The sequence below is a fragment of the Vidua macroura genome, chromosome 2, assembly GCF_024509145.1.
Source record: "Vidua macroura isolate BioBank_ID:100142 chromosome 2, ASM2450914v1, whole genome shotgun sequence".
NCBI classification, from domain to species: Eukaryota; Metazoa; Chordata; class Aves; order Passeriformes; family Viduidae; genus Vidua; species Vidua macroura.
In genome coordinates this window covers 7,607,239-7,632,012 of record NC_071572.1, presented here as the reverse complement: position 1 = coordinate 7,632,012, position 24,774 = coordinate 7,607,239, and the positions used below count along the sequence as shown (strand labels likewise).

At 36.9% G+C, this 24,774-nt stretch overlaps 1 protein-coding gene across 6 annotated transcripts in view; it reads left to right on the top strand.

Annotated features, from left to right (window-relative positions):
* USP9X (ubiquitin specific peptidase 9 X-linked) overlaps window positions 1-24,774 on the top strand; it is a 96,668-nt gene that overhangs the window by 47,807 nt on the left and 24,087 nt on the right. For 5 of the 6 annotated variants that reach the window (XM_053971719.1, XM_053971717.1, XM_053971722.1 and 2 more), the window contains 13 exons: window positions 488-621; window positions 4,860-4,947; window positions 6,551-6,893; window positions 8,325-8,420; window positions 10,031-10,242; window positions 11,743-11,983; window positions 12,182-12,331; window positions 12,433-12,553; window positions 13,031-13,161; window positions 13,420-13,698; window positions 16,847-16,972; window positions 18,977-19,102; window positions 21,771-21,937. In XM_053971719.1, the coding sequence (XP_053827694.1) occupies window positions 488-621; window positions 4,860-4,947; window positions 6,551-6,893; window positions 8,325-8,420; window positions 10,031-10,242; window positions 11,743-11,983; window positions 12,182-12,331; window positions 12,433-12,553; window positions 13,031-13,161; window positions 13,420-13,698; window positions 16,847-16,972; window positions 18,977-19,102; window positions 21,771-21,937 (2,214 nt within the window). The remainder of the gene's footprint in view (window positions 1-487; window positions 622-4,859; window positions 4,948-6,550; window positions 6,894-8,324; window positions 8,421-10,030; window positions 10,243-11,742; window positions 11,984-12,181; window positions 12,332-12,432; window positions 12,554-13,030; window positions 13,162-13,419; window positions 13,699-16,846; window positions 16,973-18,976; window positions 19,103-21,770; window positions 21,938-24,774) is intronic. The other variant, XM_053971723.1, reaches the window with a different exon arrangement.

Below are 24,774 nucleotides of genomic sequence, written 5' to 3'. Positions count from 1 at the left end.
GGTTATTGGCTAGTGTACTTTGACTATGGTATTGATTTTTACTTGGTGTTTTAATGTTAAGTATAGAAAAGAAAATCAGGTGGCTGTGGGGAGAAACCAGGGTTACATATATTGTGGTTATACTGTAGTTGAGGGTCCCTACTGTGCATTTTGGGCAGGTGTTTATTTATCTTCTGTCTTGCTGCAGATATTCTCCCTCCAGCACACTGAGCTGCTCACATTCCTTTGATTTTTTCCATACATATTGTAACCATATAATCCTCATAAATTAGCTGCTTTAGTAACTGGTAAGAACTGTTGATACATCAGAAGACAGAAAAATATTGTCAGAAAAATATTGTTTGAAAATATTGTCAGAAACTTGTGTTCTGTTTGAGATGTAGGAAAATTTGGATCTTGCATCAAAGATGTGTCTCTTAAATTGATTTTTGAACTATTTGGTGCAAAACTTCTTTCTTTTCCTCTAACACTTGTATTTGAATTTCAGTCAAACTCAGCGAAGTCCCCACGTGTTTTACCGACATGACTTAATCAATCAACTTCAGCACAATCACGCCCTCGTTACACTGGTTGCAGAAAACCTCTCTGCCTATATGGAAAGCATGAGGCAGTATGCTAAAGGTGAGTTTTAACATCAAAGTTGCTTCGTGGAGCATAGCAGATCTCCAGTTGAAATTGGAGTTAAAAATAAATTCCCATAATAACTATTAAGTTTATTTGTTTAATTTTCAAGCATCTGTGGGGTTAATAGCCTTTGTGGTAACTGATTGGGTAAGAAAAGCTTAAAATACTAATCTTTTCTTTTTTATAATTGAAAGTGTGTCTTTTATAGCAAAATATGAGAAAGTGGCAGCCATTGTTTATATGTGGATTGATAAAAATCATCTTGCCCTTGCCCTTCTTAGGCTAGGGTAGTTTTTTTTGTGGAAGGTTCTAGTAGTAAACTTCTAGTTTTGAATTTTGAAGGCTCCTTTGACAAGTTTTTAATCACCTCAGTTTGCAGCCAATATTTGGAATTTGTCAGGGAGAAGGACTTCAGACCACAGGGATACCATTTATCTTTCCTGTGTAACTCCCACATCTATTCAGGCTCTCTCACTGTGTTTGTTATTAGCAGCACTTGGGCAGCATATTGTGTTAGTATTTTTGTATTTTAGGCTAAATCCAGCTCTTTGCTGATGAATTTACCCTCTTACTCTGGATTAACTTTTACCTACTGAGGTAGAAGCATGGAAGTGAAGGTGGGCCAGGAAGCTTGGTACACTGGACCACAGTTCTTTAGATATAAAATTATGCCAACAGAAGTGAAAGGAGGAGATTTACACTCCTCCTTCCCCACCACTGACTTGACTGACTGGAACCAAGGACTATTCTACCCTGGCCTCATAACAGCCTTTCTGTTGCATTTCAGAAATGACACAGTGTGTTCTGGAGGGATTTAGTGTAGGTCATTCAGAGAGGACAGGATATTTGCATGTTGGAAAGCTTGTTTTGGAGTATTAAATATATATGTGTGTGTGTGTGTGTGTGTGTATATATATATATATATGTATTTCATATAAGAGCTATCCAAAATACATACTTATGGACTTGTGTAAATAGTGGTGCTCTGTGAAGATGGTCACTTCAGCAAGGTGTAGGCCACTAAGAATAACATTCAATTAAATCTACATACTGCAACTGTAGTTCTCTATTCAGGAATACATGGGGGGGTTACCCTAATTTAAATACCTTAACTAATTATAGCATTGCACTAATTAATGTTAGAATAATACTAAATTATTTGGTCTGTTCTCAGTATTAGTGTAGGAACTTTTTTTAATTTATCTTGTTTTTTAATTCGCAAGCCAAAAGGTCATTTTTGAAAATACTGTTTACCTATCAGATTGTTGAGGGCAGAAGAATTAGGCTGATAACTTGCATGATTCTTTTCCTTTCCCAAAAACCCACACTGCCCTGCCCCTCCTCACATATAATGACTCAGGTAAGCAGTAGTACAAACATCTCCAATGCAATAGGAATTACAAGTGTGTAAAGGGTTTAAATGTAATCTAATTACAAAGCAATTAAATTACTCTCTCTTGAGATGAAACTGCTGCAGAACTTCTCATTTGTATCAGAGGACAAAAGCAGAAGAATAGTAGTGTGGGGTTTTTTATTAGGTACTTCATTACATTATTCAGGGCAACCAGGAAATCTTCCTCGTGTTCCAGATACTGTGCTCAGACTATAATCCACAGTTCCTGTGCAAAAACTCTTTAATTTTCAGTTTTATATACTAAATAGAGCAGAACATAGAATATTGTGATGTTTGTCTTCCATGCCTTCATGGAGAGGGAGAAAATATGCCAGGGGCCATATAAATGAAAGGGAATAAATGAAAGGGGAAGAAAGAAGATTATGCATGTGAAGTCAGAAAGAACTGGAAGCTGTGGAATTAAGCTTGGCTGGAGAAGGTGAATGAGACAGAGGGGGAAAATTCAAGGCAAAGATCCAAACAGCACAGGTCAAACATATGCCATAGAAATAAAAAAATCCAGTTGTTGACAGATATTCTTGGCACTTAACACTGCAATTACTATGTAATTTGGATATTTTAAAATTAATTTTGAATTTGCCATATGTTTGTTTTCCTTGAAGTCTTCCCTAGTTGTGTTCAGTGATGGAAAACAGTGTTTCTGTTCTTCTGTTATTCACTAATACATAGTGTTTTCTGGGATACTCCCCTTTAATATATTTACCTTTTTAGGGTTAAAGAGAAGCCTAATCTATGTTTCTGAATTTTTTCCATGCTCTGTGGTTTTCCCTTCTCTTGAACTTATCCTTTCCTTCAGCTCTGCAAAGTCCTCCATGAGATGAGACAACTGCTCTTGGATTCTGTAGTCCTGAAGGAGGTCACAGTTTCATCTTTTCAAAGAATTATCAAAGATCTTTTGAAAATTTCAATTCTCCTTTATTTCTCTTTTTCTGCAGGAATAAAAAATCCAAAGTGTTAATGAAATGGTTTTGTAGAAACTGTGCCATATGATTTTCTGTGTGTGTTTATCACTAATTAAATTTTCAACCAGTTCTTTTCTGCTCCAATGTGTAAGAGGAATTTTTAAGGAGATCACACTTTGACTTGCTGTGGGACGTACAGAGTAGAAAATAAATCTGGAAGATGTAGAAAGAATGTGATACAGAAAATATTTAGGAAAGTGGAATTTTTTTGTAGTTCAGAGTTTTTCAGAATTCTGAAGTACATCCACACTGCCTTTCTGCAGCTGGCTGGCTTTGAGTTCTCCTGTCATTGCCACTATTGATATTGTGTCTGTGAATTAAACTCTAGTCAGGAAGAAAAAGCCCAGGTAGTCCCCACAGTGGAAATAAACAAACACCACCACCTCCCCTTCAACAAATCAAAATCAAACAAGAAACCCATCCTCAACACCCAACACTTCAAGTAATCAATTTTAATTTCTCTGCAATATGCTTATTTACCCTGATTGTTTTTCTGCTGGAGACATAGCTTATTTTACTAGTTTTCTTCTTCTAATTCTTAAATAATTTTTGTTTACATACTTTTATATTATTTCTTCAGATTTTTTTTTCACTTTTCTCCTTTTGCTAATTGCTCATTTATGATCATTTCATGAAAGGTATGATTTAATTTTTAAGGATTTCTGATGAACATAATGTCTTAAGTTTTGCAGACATTAGTTAACTACTGGTCTTCTGTTTCCCCTGTCACTCAATATTTAAGGTAGTGTACCTTTTACACTTGGATATAGAGAGGAGTATTTATGACAATTATTTTTTTCTTTATTTTGAAGCACTGATGTACTTCTTTTTACTCCCTGCCTGATGTAATAGGAGATACTGATTTTCAGCTCTGAAGATAAATTTTAGTATTAGTATTGATGTTGCCATGAGATGGTCTACCGTGGCTGGGTCACCTTAGTTAAAGGCAATCTGTACATCTTTGCAAATAAAAAATAAAGCATTAATTAGTTTATAATGGAGCTGTCATAATGAATGTGTCATGATGAAATACTGCTAGTACAATGAAAGTAATGCAAGTGCAGATCTAGATTGTATCTCTTTAATTAAAAAAATCTAAACAACAGCCAACCACTAAACAGAACCATGTTCCTGTGAACAAAATTGCTGTTTGTTAAGAAAATATTATGCTGAACTTTGACAAAATGCAGGTAAAAATTTGACTTCATGCCTCACTCTCAAAAGACGACTTCTGTTTCAAGCTTGTCAGTATTACAGGCATTTGGGGTTTATGTTTGGAAACTTGCAGTAAATAAAGTTGTCTTATACTTTCTTCCTCTGAGTGATGTTGTGTGCATAGCTCTGTATAAAGGTGATAAAGAAATGGAGTCATGATTTCCTCTGGAGAGGAAAAAGCCTAAAAAACAGAAAAATGAAATTTTGGAAAAGATGCTGTGTAACAAAACAAAAGCATCCTCAATAAAAAAAGCACTGGATTGAGTTGTATGCTTGGTATACTTCTATTTTCAACTGACTTCTGACTTCAAACTGACTACTTGAAAATAGGAAAAATTTATTTGAATAAGTAGAGTGCAAGTTCTTAATTGTTCTGTAACACTTTCATTATACTGAATGAATGTGAATAATGAGCACGTAACTGTTGATGTGACGATAGAGCTCAGTAGTCTTTGCCTGTGTGTAGCATAGGAAGCAGTGTTAACTGGCAGCAGCTGACTGCTGAAGACTCTTTTCATACCCCTCACTGAAAATGTACCGGGTTTGGATTATATTCAGAGTAACAAGTCTTCAAACACATCCTGTCTTCTGGAGTCAGCCCCACTTTTCTGAATGTATTGTCTAATAAAACATTTTCTTTGCAGAGCATGGTGAGTATGACCCTCAGACTGTGAGACCAGGAAGCCGATACAGTCACGTGCAGGAAGTACAGGAGCGACTGAACTTCTTACGGTGAGTTTTAACTTGAACATTGCTTAACTTCTTTAAGAATACTTTGAATGCTTTTTGAAGAAAAACGCTTTGCATTTCTCTCTCTTCTACAGCTTTAATTTGTTAACTTCTTTCAAAGCTCAGATGCAAAAATACATTGAATGGTTTTGGTTTGGTTTGGGTTTTTTTTTTTTTTTTTTCCTGGAGGACTTTTATCCTACTGTTGGAATATTCCAACAGTAAATAAAGTTTATTAGACTCTTTGGAATCCAAGGCTCTTATTCTGCACTATGATTTGTATTTTTTCTTGCCTGTGTGCAGATCCTTACTAACTTAAATATAGTGTGTGGTGGATACAGTTACATTCCTATTGTGGTAACTTAGTTTAAAATTTAAAATATTCCAAGTAGGGATATGGCCGTGCGTCCTTACTTGTATCACACCAGAATTAAATCCATGATCATAAACTGACACATACTTTTGTCAGTCAGTGGTGGTGTGTTGGCAGCAACTGAGCCCCAGAAAGAAAGTGCAATAAAAAATTATTTGGATGATTTTGACCAGCTCCTGTTGGAGTAAAATAAGAAAACAAAAGATCTCTGCTCATCATAGAGCTGCAGAATGCTGATATTTTTAGGCTAAGTCTCTCTCAGCTTTTTCCTACTTGGTTTTAACCTTGTTTTAAATGAGTAAAAATACTTGAACTGTCATGTTTGAATTATTTTTGCCTTGTTTTCTAAAGGAGATTTTCTTTTACTTTTTAAAATTTTACTGAGAATTTTCATTAACTAAAGTGTTAACTGTTTAATGAAATGATACAATAGCACATGGATAGCACACTTAATGTATCACTCCTGCATGTTCAAAATTGTAACTTCCTTAGATTTAAGTTCATTATTTGTTAATGTGAAGAAATGTATGAAGTTCTGTTGAGAATGTAGAATATGTATGTAGCAATTTCTGAAAAGCAGTGCTATAACTCAGTCCCAGATTTCTTTTACATTAAAAAAAAAAAAACTTTTAGTAATAAAAATTAATCTAAAGAACTTTGATTACCATTTGTTCCTCCTGAACCATCCTGAGTGTTAGCTCTCAAAATTGAAGTTCTTAATAATTGTTTCATAATAATTGAACACAAATTAAAATTTTGCTTAAATAAAAGGAAAAATTTCCAGTTAATTGATTTCTGCTTCTGGCTCTGCTCCATGCTATTGATACCTTTTTTCAATTTTGATAAATCAAGTCTTAAAACATAGTGAATAATTGCAGAATTAATTTATTCTCATATGTTGTGACCTGATTTTTAACTAAATAGTTTACATTAGGAAATGTGCATTTCTTTGTATATAAAATGTAACCAATGCTTGGATTTTTGTGTAAGGCACTTTTTTACTGAATTACGTTCTTTTTTTTGTTTGGAAGTGATTGGTCTTGATTCATTCAAACTGACTAAGATATCATGGGGCTGATTCTGAGTGGACTGATGATGTAAATAAAGTTTTCATACTTGTGATATATACATATATAATGTGCATATCCAACTTTATGCCTGTACTTTTTACTGAATTATAACTCTGGATGTGTATTAGACAGTGCTGTTAATTGTCTCTTTGTTTTGCTCAAGATTTTTATTGAAGGATGGTCAGCTGTGGCTCTGTGCCCCTCAGGCGAAGCAAATATGGAAGTGTTTAGCAGAAAATGCGGTTTATCTTTGTGATCGCGAAGCCTGTTTTAAATGGTATTCCAAACTAATGGGGGATGAACCAGACTTAGACCCTGACATTAATAAGGACTTCTTTGAAAATAATGTGCTTCAGCTGGATCCTTCCCTATTAACAGAAAATGGAATGAAATGTTTTGAACGTTTCTTCAAAGCTGTGAACTGTCGAGAAGGAAAGCTAGTAGCAAAGAGACGAGCCTATATGATGGATGACCTGGAATTAATAGGATTAGACTACCTTTGGAGGGTGAGTTAATTGAAGGAAGCATCTGAAAGGTTAACTGCTAAGACTTTCTCAGTCTCTCTATGCTTTTAGGAATGTGTAATGTATTAGTAATGGACTGAAATGATGAAAATCTGCTTTTTCCAACTAAATGCACGGCTTTTGACTCCACTGTCTTCCCAGCAAGTATGCAAGTTGGTAACTTTGCAGACTGATGTTAAATGGAAAGTTATTTGAAACATAAGTAAATTTATGTATGTGCATGAAATTAAAAATGTCCCAATACTGTTGAAGAAGAAAAGATCCTTCCAGGTGAATTATCTGTGGATTTCTCTTTTTTTCACATGCACATTATAATTAAGCTTTGTTTCATGCACTTCATAAGCTATTCCACGGCATTCCTTCTCTTGTGGTAAACTGGAGTAATTCTAGATCAGACCAAGTGGTTGCTGGTCTGATTCTTCCTCTTACAAGCACAACATTTTGGCTAAATATGATGGTTTTGCAGGATCTGTAGATTCCATATAACCACCTATTCTCTACATATACAATCTTCCTTTTCAACAGGAAGGTTGAAGCTTCCTGAAGCTTGCCAAATCTGTTGGTGAAAATCATCAGTATTTAAACTGTAACCTAATTTTTCCAGAGTATTTCTAGTTCTCAACAGCTGCATTAGAGCCCACAGTGGTGCACTGTGACATGATTATCATGGCTGTGTGTCTGTAAAATGTGTACAGCAGCAGTCTTCAGTAATTTTGGGTGGGGCTTGTTGAAGGGTTGGATATTTTAATCCTGGTGATAATAGCTAAAACCAAAGTAGATCCCAGTTTTTATACAAGTAGGTTCACATCATGTCTGTGAACAGAGTCTCCACAGAATGTTAGCATGTTTTAGTTTTGGGAATCAACTTAACTCTGATCAGCATGACAAAAGTCATGAAGCTTGAGCTCAGTACCCTGCAGGGGTTGTCTGTAAAGCCTGCTGTCAGACTTCATGATTAGTAGTTAAAATTTAGATTATCAGGTTAGAAGCAGAATTCATTTGCTTGTCCCCCTTCCACCCATTCAGAGCCATTTAAATACTTGGAAATTTTGTCTGGTGATGCAGATTGTTGAAGCATCTGAAGAAGTTTTCTTATTCTCTGAAACAAGAGAAAATTTGGAATGTTATGTGAACATGAATATATAAACACTGCTTTTACTCTGTTTATAGGACATCATCCTTTTTTGCCAACTCTGAAGTTCAAAACTAGTTAATTATTAATTTTTACTCATATAATCATCTTCAGTGTACGTTGTATTGATTGTATTTTTTAACTAAGCATTTTAGTCCCTTTCACCTCATAAGATAATTGGACATACTGTCATGTCGAGATACTTATGTAGTAGTTTTGGTTTGCATTTTTACACCAGCAAGTTTTAGGAGATGCTAATGCTTTTTTTTCAATTGTGCTAGGTTGTGATTCAGGGAAATGATGACATCGCAAACCGAGCAATAGACCTTCTTAAAGAGATCTATACTAATCTTGGCCCAAGGTTACAAGTTAATCAGGTAAGAAAAAGCAACAAGAAGACTGAACAAAATAAAAATAATAATAGCCTTAAAAATAGTATTTAAATAATAGCCTTAAACATCAGTTTGGTGATATATTTGTAGTTGAAAGATTTGAGAACAGGTAATAGTTTCCGTGTTTTGGTGGGTGAGTCCAACCATCAAATTCTGGGCAGATGCAAAACTAAAGTTTTTTTCTCATTTGCAGACTGAACTCTCATTAATTTTTCATACTAAGTTCATATGCTGTATTTGCTCTTGTTACTCAAAAAACAGTTAATGTTATATAAGGAAAGTCTTTTGTTGCCCTGTGAGTTGTGGTACTTACTCATACGAGTATGTTCAGTGGCTGGGTCTGTGGGGTGTTGTCACAAGCTAATGTAATCTCTTTTTTCTGGCATGCCCCTTACAAAGGGTCACTGACTTTCTGTGTAGTGGTCAAGCTGAGGTCTAACAAAGCAGATATTATCTCCCCGCATTAATATTTGCTGGGAGCTGTAGTTCAGTGGACAGAGAAGAGATACTAGGTTTCTGTAAGGTCAGGGAAAGGGATGTCGTCCACAGGATCCTTGACAGGCTTGAGTAGTGGACCCTTGAGAACCTTGTGAAGTTCAACAAAGCCAAGTGCAAGGTCCTGCAGCTGGGCTGGGGCAATCTCAGGCGCAAATACAGGTTGGGGGATGAGCAGATTAAGACCAGCCCTGCAGAGAAAGACTTGGGGATGTTGGTTGAGAAGAAGCCCAACATGCACTGGCAGCCCAGAAAGCCACCTGTGTCCTGGGCTCCATCAACAGCAGCATGGGCAGCAGGTCCAGGAAGGGGGTTCTGCCCCTCTTGTCTGCTCTGGTGAGACCCCACCTGCAGTGCTGCATCCAGCTCTGGGGCCCCTAACATGGGAAGGACGTGGACCTGCTGGTGAGAGTCCAGAAGAGGACATGAAAATAATCAAGGCCCCTTCCAACTCAAACGATTCTGTAATAATGTAACTGCACATTAGTGGAGGAATATTGTCCTTTGGACAATCTCCAGTTGATAAGATAATTTGCCAGGTGTATTTCTTAGAACTCTGATATTCTACTTGTCTTCAAAAACACTTTAATAATGTTCAGAGCTGCCAGTCTGCCAGGTCCAGCACAGCTGCTCTAGGTGGTGAATTCACAGCCATTCAAGCTGTATTTTCCTGCAGTAGCAGATGGCTGGAGGCTTCTGTTTTACTGTAGGTCTGGGCTTACTAAGCATGCATTGATCTGTCTGTCTGTGCATGCTTAGCTCTGACACTTCCAGGAATGTTGGATTTACATATGCACAAGAACTCTTTAACATAGTCTGAGAAAAGGAGAAAGTGAAAGTCCAATTCAATGTCTTCTGTCCAAATTTTCACTTTTTCTATTTACATACAATATGGTTACAGCTGCTGATGCTGTGAGATTATTGAAGTGCACACTAAATTAGAGCTGTTTATTGATGGGAGTTGTTGGAATAAAACAGGTTTATTGAGTAACTTACCTCTTTTGGTTTGGGAGATTTTTCTTCTCTACCATTTGGTCATCCTTCTGAAAAGATGGATTCTAGTATGTCTTGTAATTACACCAATTTCTTAATGTAATTAGGTAGTGATTCATGAGGACTTCATTCAGTCCTGTTTCGATCGTCTAAAAGCCTCCTATGATACATTATGTGTGCTGGATGGAGATAAAGACAGTATCAACTGTGCAAGACAAGAAGCAATAAGGATGGTGAGAGTGCTGACTGTTCTAAGGGAATATATAAATGAATGTGACAGTGATTACCATGAAGAGAGAACTATTCTACCTATGTCAAGGTATGTGTGAAAAAGCAGTATCATGATTTTGATTTCTGTTAAACTAAAACAGTACTATTATCCTTGACATTTTTACATTCTAAATGGTTTCTATTCAGGAAATGGTTTCACAGTGTTTCAGAATTCCCTTTTCTTTGCTAATACATGAAATCTATTTAAAAAAAAATTTTGAAATATCAGTATATATGAAAGGGGCAGCAGTCTTAAGAAAAAACTTGGTGATTTTTTCTGTAACTAGCACAATGTACCTGGAGACTCAGTTGTTTTGGATATAGTTCTTTATTTCAGATAATTACTTAAAAGCAGTCCTGTTCTTTACATTAGCATTGGCAAAACATTTTTGTTTCTCATAGTCTTATTATCCAAAAAACATGTTGTAAATGTATATATTCACCTTCCAGAATTGTTTGTAGAGATCTCAATCTTACTTTGCAAGATTAAATTTTTTATTATCTCTAAGTGAAATATTCTGTAAGCTCCTCACAAGAAGGGGAAGAAGAGAACCTGTACTTTGAAATATATTTATTTTCTGTACACCTTCGCTCTTCTTATACTTGTCCTTGAGGGAAAACCTAGTTTAAATCCTTGGTGTCTCTATGAATTTATGATGCAGCTAATGTATTTTTAAACACAGTGGAGGTTTTTCAACCACTTATTTTAAATGACCTTTTTGTCAAAAAAATTGAAGCAATTGCTGTTTCTTCATGGTGTGTCATTAATTTGCAGTGTTGCTACAGTTTTTTTACTGCATATATTGATTGATTGATGAATCCTAACAAAGTTTTCTTTTTGATTGTGGGTACATCTTTTTTTATAATGGGATGCTTTTTTGATTAGACTAATCTTTCACAGGCCTTGTTAGTAAGGAGCTTTATGAGGAGTTTTTGCCTTTTGTTGCATGGGATTAGTTTGTTTGGCTTATCTGGGCACATCTTTCCTAATGAGCTCTCTGCTATTGTGGAGAGTGTGATCACTGCTAATGTGAAATCATTCTTCCTTTTTTGACCTCTTCAAACTTTCTTTTAAAGAGTATTATTTTAAAAACTGGAATTCTAGCATAAAACTTACAACAGCTTTTGACAGAAGGCATTAAGGCTCAGCAACCTGATGGATTTTTCTGATCTTGGTGTATTTAAAGCTTGAGTTGCTTTGCTAAAAGAGCAAAACATCATTGCCAGTCTGATTAAACTTCGTTTGCACATTTTGATCAGGATGTTAAAAGACAGAGAAGAGATCTAAAACTTTATAAGAGACTTCTAAAATTTCTCTCAGTGTTCCTAACCTGACTTTAAATTTGACCATATGATTAATGCATTTGTACTGAGTGTGCCTTCTTGAAAGATTCTGTGTATGTTGTCGCCATAGTTGCTGGGGAAATCTTGTACTGGAAAATACCATGTAAAGATTTGATGTTGAAATACCGGGTGCAAAAAATGCAGGAAGGAAAAGAATTTATTTCATGAGGGCAAAAATAACTTTTGCTTTTCTGTTTATTTTCAGAGCTTTCCGTGGTAAACATATCACACTTGTCGTTCGGTTCCCAAACCAAGGCCGGCAGGTGGAAGATTTGGATATTTGGTCTCACACAAACGACACGATTGGCCAAGTGCGGCGTTGCATCCTCAATCGCATTAAAGCCAACAGTGCACACACAAAAGTAGAGCTGTTCATTGGGGGTGAGCTGGTAGATCCTGCAGATGACAGAAAATTAATTGGGCAGCTGAATCTCAAAGATAAAACGGTAAGTGTTGCAGGCTGGGTATTTACATCAACTCAGGTGTTCCTTCCCTTTTGTAAATGCTTGAAAAATATCATGCATGGCATCATTTATTTTTGTGAAATAATTCCTCATATTATGCCATTAACATTATATCAGATGCTTATTCGTTAAAGAATCTTAATTTTTGGAGAGTATTAAAACTCTGATTGTCTTTTTCAGCTAATTACAGCTAAGCTTACACAGATAAATTCTAATATGCCCTCAAGTCCTGATAGTTCTTCTGACTCTTCAACTGGTTCTCCGGGCAACCACGGCAATCACTACAGTGATGGTCCAAATCCAGAAGTTGAAAGCTGTTTGCCTGGAGTGGTAAGCAGTTTCTGAAATTAACAGTTCAAACATGTTTTTTCTTACACTTTGTCTTTGGCTAAGAATTTTTATATATTTTTTTTTAATTTGCTTATTTTAAGATCATGTCACTGCATCCTCGATACATCTCTTTTCTTTGGCAAGTTGCAGACTTGGGCAGCAGTCTAAATATGCCACCTCTTAGAGATGGAGCTCGTGTTCTTATGAAGCTCATGCCACCAGGTAAAACTTAACTTGATCCTTTTTTTTTTATCTTGTAATATGCTGTAAAATAATTTCTCATCTGGTACATAAAAGTGAAGATAGGGGAGTATTTTCTACTTTCTGGTGATTTATTGGTATTTCATTGGTAATTAATTACTGTTACCCTAATTAGGAGTGTAAAAGATTTCCCAAGTAGTTATTTCTTATCTGCTATCTGAAGTTGTATAGTTTGCAGTTGGTAATGGGGTTCAGTGCCACAGTACAGTGAAAATGGGGAGCATTGTATTTTAAAGTGGTTTTGTAGCACTGGCTTTAATAAGATCACTTTTCACTGTAATAATCATTGGAGAACACTCTGTAGTCTGATTTTGTCTGTAAGTTTTTGCAACTGTTCTGATACACTTAAAATTTTTCAGATTTATAATTGTAAATAGTACTGACTTGTTGTGGAGTACTTTTGCTGCAAAATGCTTATAAGTTGTGTTTTTATTGCAGATAACACTACGGTCGAGAAACTAAGAGCAATTTGTTTAGATCATGCAAAGCTTGGGGAAAGTAGCCTCAGTCCATCCCTTGATTCTCTGTTCTTTGGTCCTTCTGCCTCACAAGTGCTGTACCTAACAGAGGTTAGTGATGCTTTGCCTTTTCTTTAAAAATTGTCAGTTCTCTCTGTGGCACTCCTGTCTGTAACATTATGGAAGCCTAAGATCAAATTCTGGTTTGAAATTAACAGTTGAAAATACTGAACAATTTACTGGCATAAACATGTATGGCCAGTGCTGTCAAAGCATTGCTTATGTAGTATTACTACAAATTCTCATGTTCAGTGATCTATATCCAAGCTGGTGCATTTCCATTAGTTAACTCTGTATTTTCTTCTGCAGGTAGTTTATGCCTTGTTAATGCCTGCCAGTGCACCTCTGGGAGAAGATGCCAGTGACTTCCAGTACAACTTCCTGAAAAGTGGTGGTTTGCCTCTTGTGCTGAGCATGCTGACCAGAAATAACTTCCTGCCAAATGCAGATATGGAAACTCGAAGGGGTGCCTACCTTAATGCTCTAAAAATAGCCAAATTATTGCTAACAGCAATTGGATATGGCCACGTTCGAGCTGTGGCAGAAGCTTGTCAGCCAGTTGTGGAAGGCACAAGTACAATTTCACCGGTAATATAAATCTTCCTTGTTGCAAATAGCATTGTGCTCTGTGTTTTATAATGTGTGCAGCAACATCTCCTTGCTTTTCATTGACAGTCTGTTCTTTGAGTGAGTTGCACATCAAGAACTCGCAGTACTTTCAGATAATGTTTTGCAATTCTAAAAAAGAGATCAACTTACTAAACAAATCCTATTTCTTAGTGACTGTAAAAAGTTAGGTGTGAGATGCACTTGCTCTGTATATGATTTTCAATGGTTTGCATGATTGACAGTGCAAGTAACTTCTAATTTTTAACTCTATTCATCCTTCTGGACAAAATGTCCAGCACACAGCAGGATAAACACATCATGTGATGTGTGAGCAGCTGGCTCACAGGTTGGGCACAAAGAGTTGTAATGAATAATGACAGAGTGCTGACCTGTCACAGGGGTTCTGCAGGGCTCCATCCTCAGCCCTGTGCTCTTCAACATCTTCATAAATGACCTGGATGCAGGACTGGAAGGGATACCGAGCAAGTTTTCAGATAATACAAAATTGAGAGGAGCTGTTGATTCCCTGGAGGGCAGGAACACCTTGCAGAGAGTTCTCAACAAGTTAGAGGAGTGGGCAATCACCAACCATATGGAGTTGAAAAAGGGCTAGTGCCAGATTCTGCACCTGGGATGGGCAACCCTGGATGTATGGACACACTGAGGAATGAGATGCTGGAAAACAGTGACACAGAAAGGGACCTGGGTGTCCTGCTTGATGCTCATTTCAGCATGAGCCAGCAGGGCCCTGGCAGCTAGGAGGGACATCCTTGTCCTGAGGGACATCGGGCCCAGCATCGCCAGCTGGGCAAGGGGGATTGTCCTGCTCTGCTCTGGGCTGGGGCAGCCTCACCTCCAGTGCTGGGGGCAGTTTTGGGCACTGTGATACAAGAAAGATGCAAAGCTCTTAGAGAGCATTCCAAAGGAGGGCCACAGGCATGGTGTGAAGGGCCTTGAGGAGAAGCCATGTGAGGAGGGGCTGAGGACACTTGGTCTGTTCAGCCTGGAGAAGAGGACACTGAGACCTCACAGCTTCCTCATGAGGGGAAGAGGAAGGGCAGGCACTGATCTCTGCTCTGTGGTGACAATGACACATCCCAAGGGAATGGCCTGAAGTTGTGTCAGGGCAGGTTTAGGTTGGATGTTAGGAAAAGGTTCTTCCCCCAGAGGGTGGTTGGGCACTGGAACAGGCTCCCCAGGGCAGTGGTCATAGCACCAGCCTGACAGAGCTCAAGAAGTGTTTGGACAATGCTGTCAGGCACATGGTGTGATGCCTGGGGATGGTTCTGTGCTGGGCCAGGAGTTGGACTGGATGATCCTTGTGGGGCCCTTCCAACTCAGCATATTCCGTGATAAATGTGTATTCCCCATTTGTGAGGTTCCATCCCGAATAGTTTATTGATCTATCAACTTGTCCTCAAGAATACACAGAGAGCCCCACTTCAGAACACTTAATTCCAAGATACTGACTTGAGATCCATCTCTGAATTGGAGGAGTACATTCCCCTTAAATCTCAAACATAAGTACCTGTTCTGGTTAGCTGCATCTGTTGGAAGATACATTATTAATTATTTTTCAAGTAAATCAAAATTCTTAATGATTACAAAGAAGTGAAGATCCCTTTTTATTTTTCATGTTAGAGTATAATAGGAATATATTAAGTCAGACATGTTTGCCACCCTGTCTTTCATCTGTTTAAAATGAATAAATTTTACAGCCCTGTTTTCTTACACCAGTTATTTAAAGGGCAGTTTGGAACACACATTGCATCACTTGAGTCTTGAAGTATTGTTTGAAACAGACTTAGGAGATAGTAACATTTTTCCGCAGTTGCTGACTTTCACTATTTAGAGTTGCAAACATCTGATTTAATAGGAACTGATTTGTTGGAAAAAACCACTGTTACTCTTGCTGTCACCATCATCCTCTTTGAAGGACTTTGGTATTTTTTATTCTCTTGGGATGCAGGTGGGATTTGTTGAAACTTCTCATTTCTCTTACATAAAGCATAAGTACCAAAGCATAACTTTCTATCTTGGTTTTCCATCAGTATTTAAGAGAAGGAGGCAACCAAGGTTATGTGTCTGTAGTTTTGCAGTTATTGGTCTGCTGCTGTCACTAGTACCTTTAAAATTGTTACTTTCTTCCTTGTTTACATAGAAGGTTGAATTAATAATGTTAAATACAGTGTTCTGGTACACAGAACTGATTTATCCCATGTATATTGCTGTTGATCACTTCCAATAGCATCCAATAGGTGATTGACTGTGGAATCTCTGTTAGTCTTCAGTGGAGGCTCTGTAACTTTGCTCCCTAAATCAAGTGTCTTAGTGAAGCTGACAAAACAAGGGATGTGATCAACACAAGACCTTACACAGCAGCCTTACAGTGTGTCTTTTGAGAAACATTTGAGATGGGCTTGTTTGAATGAACTGGTACAGGAGAATGAAGAAACTATTCTGTTTTAATTTGTAACCACACACCGTCTTTTGCTTTTCTCTGAGAAGGAAAGAACCATTTCAGGTTTCGTAAAAACTATGGAGCTCTGGCAGACTAAGGAGAGAGGGATCTATTCGCAAACCAATACAAAAAAGAAAAAAAAAAGATAAAAACTTGTCTTGCTGTTTCTGTTTTGAAAATATTATAAAAAACAGGAGGGATAATTTAGAACAGAATTCTTCAAGAGTAACTTAAATGTTTAAAATGTACTTCAGTATAATAAAAACTGCAGCTGTATTCTGTCTGGACACTCTTATCTAATCCAGAGTTTGACCAAACCCTTTCTTTCCCACTGAAAGGGGAGGAGGCATTGTAACAGAAAAAAATTCTGTTAGCTTGAAGTAATCTGATCAATAAACAAACCCCCAAACCTAGTAAGTTTTGAGCAAGTGCCTTTCCTTTTGACTACTTGTACTCAGAGATTGTCCACTGCAGCATAGTGTCTTCAGGTGTGATGGTATCTGTTAAAAAATAAGGAGATTTATTTATGTTGGCCTTTGCACTAAGTAGTTTTCCTTCCAAGGTCTTACCTACTTCTACCAAACCTTTCCAAGTAACTTTAGATCTTCATATCTTTCTGCCTTTTTTTCCCATGTAAAAGTAAGTATGAGAAATACTTTCTTCCAGATAAACCAGGCTACGCATGACCAGGCAGTGGTGCTACAAAATGCCCTACAAAACATTCCTAATCCAACTTCAGAATGCATGCTGAGAAATGTAGCAATACGTCTTGCACAGCAAATATCTGATGAGGTTGGTGAATTCCTTTCTGTATCACCTTTTTCCTTACAGCATCTTTTCTATTTTCTTAATCCTTAAATTTGTTGCTTTGTAAGACGCAGATTTTCCTTTTAAAATGTTTTAGGTAATGGTCATATGAAAAAGAAAAATCTCAAATCATTGCCAATGTATCTTTATATATTGAAGATGCTTTAATGGCTCAAATGAAAACGTCAGTAAGGCTAAACAATGTGCTTTGCAAACATAGTGGTCTTATGTGTATGGTGTGCCCAAAACCCATTTGGATCTGGAATCAGGAGTCTTGTGAGAGAACATGTCAGTGAATTCAGCTGAGTTCAGCAGGAGCTACAATCATGCTTTACCTTCCTCTTCCACGTGCATCTGGATCCCTTGGTTTCCAGGGTGGAAGCCATAAATACTGTGTTTCTGTACTGTATAGCATATCTGCAAAACTATCTCCAAAACACTTCTGAGATATCTAGATAGAAGATATTACTGTATTCTTGTTCTTGGTGTTGACAAGTTCACTATCCTTTGAGAACAAAGGGCAGTGTCTAAAGAAAGCACAACATGCTGCACTGCAAGACTGAGCCATCTGCCTTCCATCAGTGGTGGTTTTGCATCCATAGGTGTAAAATCAGCCAATTCAACTCTGATTTAATCAAATTTCTTCTATAGAAGAAATATCTTTTGAGGTGAGATGTGAGGAAAGGTTTTTTCAATTCTGCCTTTGTATTTCCTAGAGGCCTGCTAATAAATAAATAAACTATTTTTCTTTCACCAAGCACATCAAAGCAAGCAAAATCTGAATGTGTACTGCTGTGGAAGATTTGTCTGTAATTTTCTGAAATTATGAATACTGCTGTAGATCTAAATTTCATATGTATTGTAGTTTGAAAGGTTTTTTGGCCTTTTCATGTTTTGATGGTCAAAGACTCTTTACAATGGATCTCACAATTAAAAAAAAAAAATCTGACATAGTTTCCATAGGCCAGAGAGAAGGCTTTAGCACAGAGAGGAATAATTCACCTTTTTTAAAAATGTTTATACTTAAAGACTTTGAAACTTCAATGATTTTAAAAAAACTCTGTTGTTTTTCTTGTGGCACTGTTGCTGTAAGGTTGCTTTGCTTGTGTCAAATATAAAATAGCTTTTATTTTTCTTGGAAATACTGTTAATGTCCATATCAGTACAAGAAAGCACATTCTTCAGGTTTCCTGATGCAGATACCTAACTAGTTCAGCTTCTTAAGATTTCCCTTTTTATTTCTTAGCATTAGAAAAATGAAAGTTGAAATCCATCTGTCTGCCTTCTGCTTTTAGAGATTACCTATTTTTTGGACATTTCTGTTTTGAATACAGATTTCAGATAAGTTTGGTCGTTTTTTTGAAAGTTAATGTGAACCATAAATAATAGCAATTGTGGAGTATGTTTTGTAATGTGTGTATATCAGTAGAAACTACTGGATGTTAACTCAGACCATGCACAAAGTACTGAAGAGTGACTCTGCATTCATTTAATACATGAGCTGTGTTCTTATTCATGTTCAACCCTCTGTGTCTTGAACATGAAGCAATCCCTTTATATAATGATCACATACTTGACAGCATTAATGTGTTCAAGCTGGCTATCAGCTAGCATGGGGAGAAACCCTAAAATAAGTTCAACTTTTTACATTGCTTAAGAGGCTGGCTGCCTTCCAGATGAATGCAGTGGTTTCTTGGGTTTTTTTCCTAAATAAAGAACATTTTAGCATTGAAATTGGTCGTTTCTGCTAAGTCTTAAAACTAGAGTTGCCTACATCCTACTTTAAAAAATTAAATTAAATTTTACATAAGTATAAATACTCTTCAAGATACATCATGTGTTTTCTATTTAAAGAAAAAAAAAATTATTTTAACATTTTAAATCTTAAATTTTCTGTGAAAAACATTTGTGGGAATTTAGAATCCATTGCAGTGTTATTTGCAGCTGTATTTTAATGTTGCTTTAGTTAATTTATCTTTTTTTTTTCAGGCTTCAAAATACATCCCTGACATCTGTGTTATCAGGGCAGTACAAAAAATTGTTTGGGCATCAGGTTGTGGATCAGTTCAGCTGGTTTTCAGCTCAAATGAGGAAATTAGTAAAATCTATGAAAAGGTAAGAATTCCTGTACAGCTACTTTTCTGTATTACTGTTTGTTTCTGTACAAAAGGGAATGTTGACCTGGTCAGGTTTAGAGTGTGATGAGCTTTTAGGTGAATACAATGATGTATTTCAGGGTCTAGTATGTCATTGTCATAACACAGCTTAATTTTCTATTCCAAATTCCTTTCTGCAGTAACTGGTGAATTGTAACTTGAATCTGGTGTCAGTTGAAAAACGCACCAGTTCTGTAACTGCTGTAACATGTTTTCAGCCCAGTTACATTCTGCATCTAAATAAGCAATAAGCATTTCCTGCAAGGCTAATTTGTCTTGTCTTCAAACTTAAAAGGTCTGTTCTGCAGAAATGATTCAAAGCATATGTGCAGTCTAAAATGAAAAAGAAGAACTAAGTGATGTGAGAAGCATTGGGGAAAAAGATTTAATGGCTAATTCTGTATGGCTTTTCTTCTTTTATTCATGATTCACATGTGGTTTACACTAGTTTGGAGTTGGGAGTTCTGTATCAGTAGATTATCACACATCTTGTGTTTAAGTAATGTTGCTTACAGTTACAGGAGATAACAATCTGGATTTGGACAGTGATTTTAAAAAAGCATTTCCTATTCTTGTCTTGTAAAATCAGGTTTAGTACTCATCAATACTTGCCTGAGAGTGAAAGGAAAAGGAATATGTAGGGAGCTTAATTCTTGGTGTACTTGCTGTTGTGTTCAAATGGTCAGTTGAAAGAAGGATATTTACTTCAGCAAAATGCAGTACCTCTCTATTAGCTTTCATAGGGTTATAATGGCATTTGCTTCTATTGCTGTGACTTCATGAAATAAATTGGGGTTTGGGGTTTTTTTTAGGTAGTACTTCCATATAAAACGTGATTTAATTCATGTGACAATCCAGGCATGTGAAGATAAGCTCTTATATCTATACATGGGATGCTTTAAGAGCAGTAGTGCACTAGAGAAAGTATACCTGCAAGAAAACAGACCTAAATGTGCATTTTTTAACATTTTTTGGTAAAAATTGTACAGTTAAGTTCTGTAAAAATACTTTGAGTAATAGAAGTTTTAAAAGAGATGAAATCTAAGCTGTGCATTATTGATCATCCTTCACATGATTTTGTGGGATTTTAATTTTTGTTTTTTTTTCTTTTTATTCTTATTGACACTTATATGGACATCTGTAGTAAATGGCAGCGGCATTTGGTTTCTAGTGTGCAAAAGGGAAATTAAAATTGAAGGGGAAAAACTGGAAATTCAAAAGAGGAAGAAATTGTAGAAGTAATAAGAAGGGGAAATGAAGTACCCTTTGTTAATATAACATTAAAAGAGAGGAAAGTATCCTAGAAATAGAAGAATATCATGGAAGGGAAGACACAGTTTAAGAGAACTGTATCTGGTTATAGATTACAGGAAGCAATTTTTATGATGGTTTTATAAAGATCAAATATAACGATGTACAGACCCCACAGCTCTGGGTGCCCAAGTGCAGAGAAGAACTTCACTGAATGTAAAATGCACTTTGCCTTTCTCCTGGGTCTCTGCAGCTGTGCAGAAATAACTTTCCCTTCTAACCAGGGCTTCGCTGCAGAGCAGGTGCAGTTCTGGACTTGCTGAAGACATTCTGCATTTGCTTTCTGATCTTGTGTCAGAACTGCCACATCCTCCTGCTGCAGTGCAGTGACTGCCTTTGACTTTTTAGTTATTGTGCGTAGACAAAATAGTGTTTGTTGGCAGAGTGAGGCATATTATGGCCTGTTCACAATTAGTTCTCTCCTCTGCATTGTAATCCCTTCTTTCTGCCTAAATAATCTTGATACCTTCCCACATATAAAACATATATTTGATGCCTCTAGTTAATGTGGCTAACTTGCACTCAAGTTTTATAAATGATAAATTGAGACCTGCTCACATTCAGTTTCTTTGGAACTTCTTGAACATAATTACTTCTAGATGGAGGAGAGGGTTTGCCATGGTTCTCAAAGTATTTATTTTGAAAAAATATACCAAAATAAACTCAATTAATTCAAGTGTTTAGTTTGAGAAGTAACCTCTGCACCAATTAGCAGTAATATTATTATTTTCTGTGTCAAAAATCATGACAGCAGCTATGTTTAAAACTTGAACAGCTCTTTCATGTTCCTGAAAAATAGCAAAGTGATTAATAAATTCTAGCAATATTAAAAAGCTTTTGGTCAAATAAGTTGTGAGTGTCAAAGCCTTGTAAAAGTGGATTGATGAATTAATTATACAGCACTATAGCCTTTCTCTGTTTAAGCAGTAGAGTTTTCCAAATTTTAAATGCCATTTTTTGAGCGGTAAAGGAAAACAAAACAAAAAAAAATCCCAAACAAAACCCCAGATGCAAACCAAGAAAAACTCCCAACAGTACTAACTGATGTAACTGTTGCCTGCAGTTGTCCTATTTAACTTCTGTCTTCATAAGTTCATGCTTGGAATCCTCCTGTGAGAAGCACAATTCTGGAAGCTTAAGTCATCCCACATAGTGCTTTGGCTCATATCTGAGTGCATAAAATACTTGGCACTGATAATCACTTAGTATACAAAGCTGTGGTTTGTGTTTGTTTTCAGTGATATACCTTGGAGCCAGTTGGGTTTCTTGGGATTGTTTTCTGTACCCACTTTGTGCACTCTTGTTTGTTTTCACAGACAAATGCAGGAAATGAACCAGACATGGAAGATGAACAAGTTTGCTGTGAAGCACTGGAGGTGATGACCCTGTGCTTTGCTTTGATTCCAACGGCACTGGATGCACTCAGTAAAGAGAAGGCGTGGCAGACATTTATTATTGATTTACTATTGCACTGTCACAGCAAGTGAGTTTTGGTCACATCTGTTATTTTACAGTTCAAAATGAATATAAAGCCTAAATGCAGAGCAGTGGCTTCAGCCCATCTGAAATTGTGATGTGAACACCCCAATAGGGTATTTTCAGAAACCATCCAGGTGGAAAGTTGTTACTATGTTATTAAACTTGGTTGCCAGTGCTTTGATCTTTTACTAAAGAGTTAATTTTAATTTTTTAAGATACTGTTGTTTCATGAATATTCTAAGTTTTCTTTGAGAAATGACAGAAGTCTGAAATTAGTAGTGTCTTAAGTTTTTCAGTATGTTTTAAAAGGAGTCAGATTATGGTGCTCTCAGACAAATGGGGTCAGAATTTGAGCAGAATTTGTGTTTTGGGGTTTTTGACTTCTAGATAAACAGGTTGAAAGGTCTTCTGTTTAGGAATATTTGCCTTAATGAAAGAATCAAGTATCATCAGAGCATCTCTTTACAGTTAACTCTTTGCAAACATTGGTGAAACTGGAGGGTTACCAGAAATACCACAAGATTTATTAGTTTGCAGCCTGTGGTGTAGGGTGTTGAATTTTCAGTTTCACTGAAGCTTGCATGTATCACTCATGGTTTGGAAAAATAGTTCATACTGTCAGTACAAGAAGCTACCACTTCTCTCATATGCCTATAAGACTTGTGATAAACATGATAATCTCACTTAGAATGGTGCAACTGTGCATTGTTACATGATAAAATAGCATAAGCATGAGTGGAAACAGAAGACTGCTTTGTAAATTAAGATGGTGAAGTTGAAGTTGAACTAAGCTGCTGAAAAGTTCCTCTTCTGAATTAATGTGGAAACAAATCAGTGTTTGCAGTGCAGAGAAAGTTTAGTAAGTACCAGACAGAACTCTGAATATCCTTCCACAACTATTGTTTTCTAATCTCCTATGCTCCATCAGAGAACAATATGAGCAAAAAAAAATGCATATTGCAAAAAAAAATGCACAAAATATTTTTGGTGCACCATAAAAGACAAAGAAAGAAGATGACCAAGTTCAAATCTCACAAATAGGATATTTCTAGAAAAGATCAGATCGATTGTTTGTTTTTCAGAGTTTGACTGGGACTTCTGTTTCCTCAGAGCATACCCATGCTACCTCTAAACTGAGAAACAGAATGCAAAATGTTTAATACTAAATGCTAGAGTAGTTTTTCTCCTAAAAGGTAATTGATTTTGTAGAGGTGTCCTCTGAATGCAAGACTGGCTTAGTTAAGAGGAGATAGCCGAACCGTTAGTCCTAAATTATCCTGGAACCCAAAAGTATTCTGCTGATCTCTGCCAAGTGTTTGGTGGCCACATGTATGTGGCCTAAATACATTAAAATTCTTTGTGATGGTGTAAATCAATGGCACTTACACCCACTGAAGAGACTTTCTTCTATTAACTGAACAGAGACCTGTGTCCTGGAGCTCTCAGTAGGGCAGGATTCAGGTTGCCAGCCTTAAGAGAGGTGCTTGACTTCCAGCTGTTCCTCCTGCTGAGTGTGAGTTCATTGTGGAGCTCATGTCCTGTGTGCCAGCTCTGTGCTGTCATCATGTGTCTAAAACAGCATGAGCTGCCTGTGCTCAGGCAGCTGCATCCCTCTCATGATTCCTTAAGAGCTCTTAGATGGTTACAGCTTCACAGAAATGTAATACTTGTGTTCAAAGACTGCATACTCAGAAACATAACAGTGTGAGGCATGTCACATTGGTCACATTTCTCACTGTAGGAAAATATCACCTTTGTCTATTTCATTCTGCCTTCAAGTGCACAGAGCTAAGGAGTGTCTATGTGATGTGTTCCAAGCAGTTGAAGGATTGTATCTTAAAATAAATTTCTGTGAGATGTTCTACAAAAACATCGGCTCAACAATCAGACCCCATAAAACGTCAATTATTGTTAAGAACAAAACAGACCAGCCCCACCCCACAGTCTGCTGCAACTCAGAGCAGAGTAGGACAACTTGCAAAGATCAAGGAAGGGTGACAAGGGAGATCAAAGCTCTGCAATGACTTCCATCTGAGGAACAGCTGAATAGCTGGGGGCACATCATACTGGAGGAGAGATGAATGGTGGGAGGAGAATACTACAGAGACCCTTAAAATCAGAAGTAGCGAACGAAGAACAAATGGAGAGCTGCGTTTCTTTGTATAAGACCTTGAGCATAACATTTAAACAGTGCAAACCTTCAGTTTGGAAATTATTTGAGGGGTTGTTTCATGAACTTGTCCAGTGAGGGCTGTGCAATACTGCTCTTGGTAGTCTTCTTGAACCACAGATTGTTAGAAGCTGAGAGAACATTCTGGAGAAGTATCGCTGCATGATTCCTTCTTCTTGTGTACTTTGCTTTGTGCATGGTAGCAGAGATGGGTGCTCAGCAAGGTGCATCTTTGCTGTGACCTCAAGGTCATCCTTATGTGGCTTTGAAATTGTAGTTAACCACATATGAAAAAGTTCTGAAGGGAATAGGATTCTTTGGTGTGCTTTCTACCCTGCCTTCGTGGGCACAGAACAGACAGCCACACCAAAGAGACACTGCAAAACTCAGTTTTTCATATGTTGGGATACTTCCTTAAATCATTCATGTGTCTCTTCCCACACAAAAAGAGTTGTTCCTAACAGTTTTTACAAGGCATACTGCTCAGACAATTAATCCTACAACTTGAAAGAAAAGGATTTGCCTTAAATTTTTTTTCTTACTTAATCTTATCCATTCCTGCATTGCTGTAGTGATTAGATTAGGTTCTGAGGTGGAAAATTTCCTTTAAATATAGTCACTTGAATTTTCAGGAGGGTCATCATCTCTCACATCTTACTAATGATAAATTT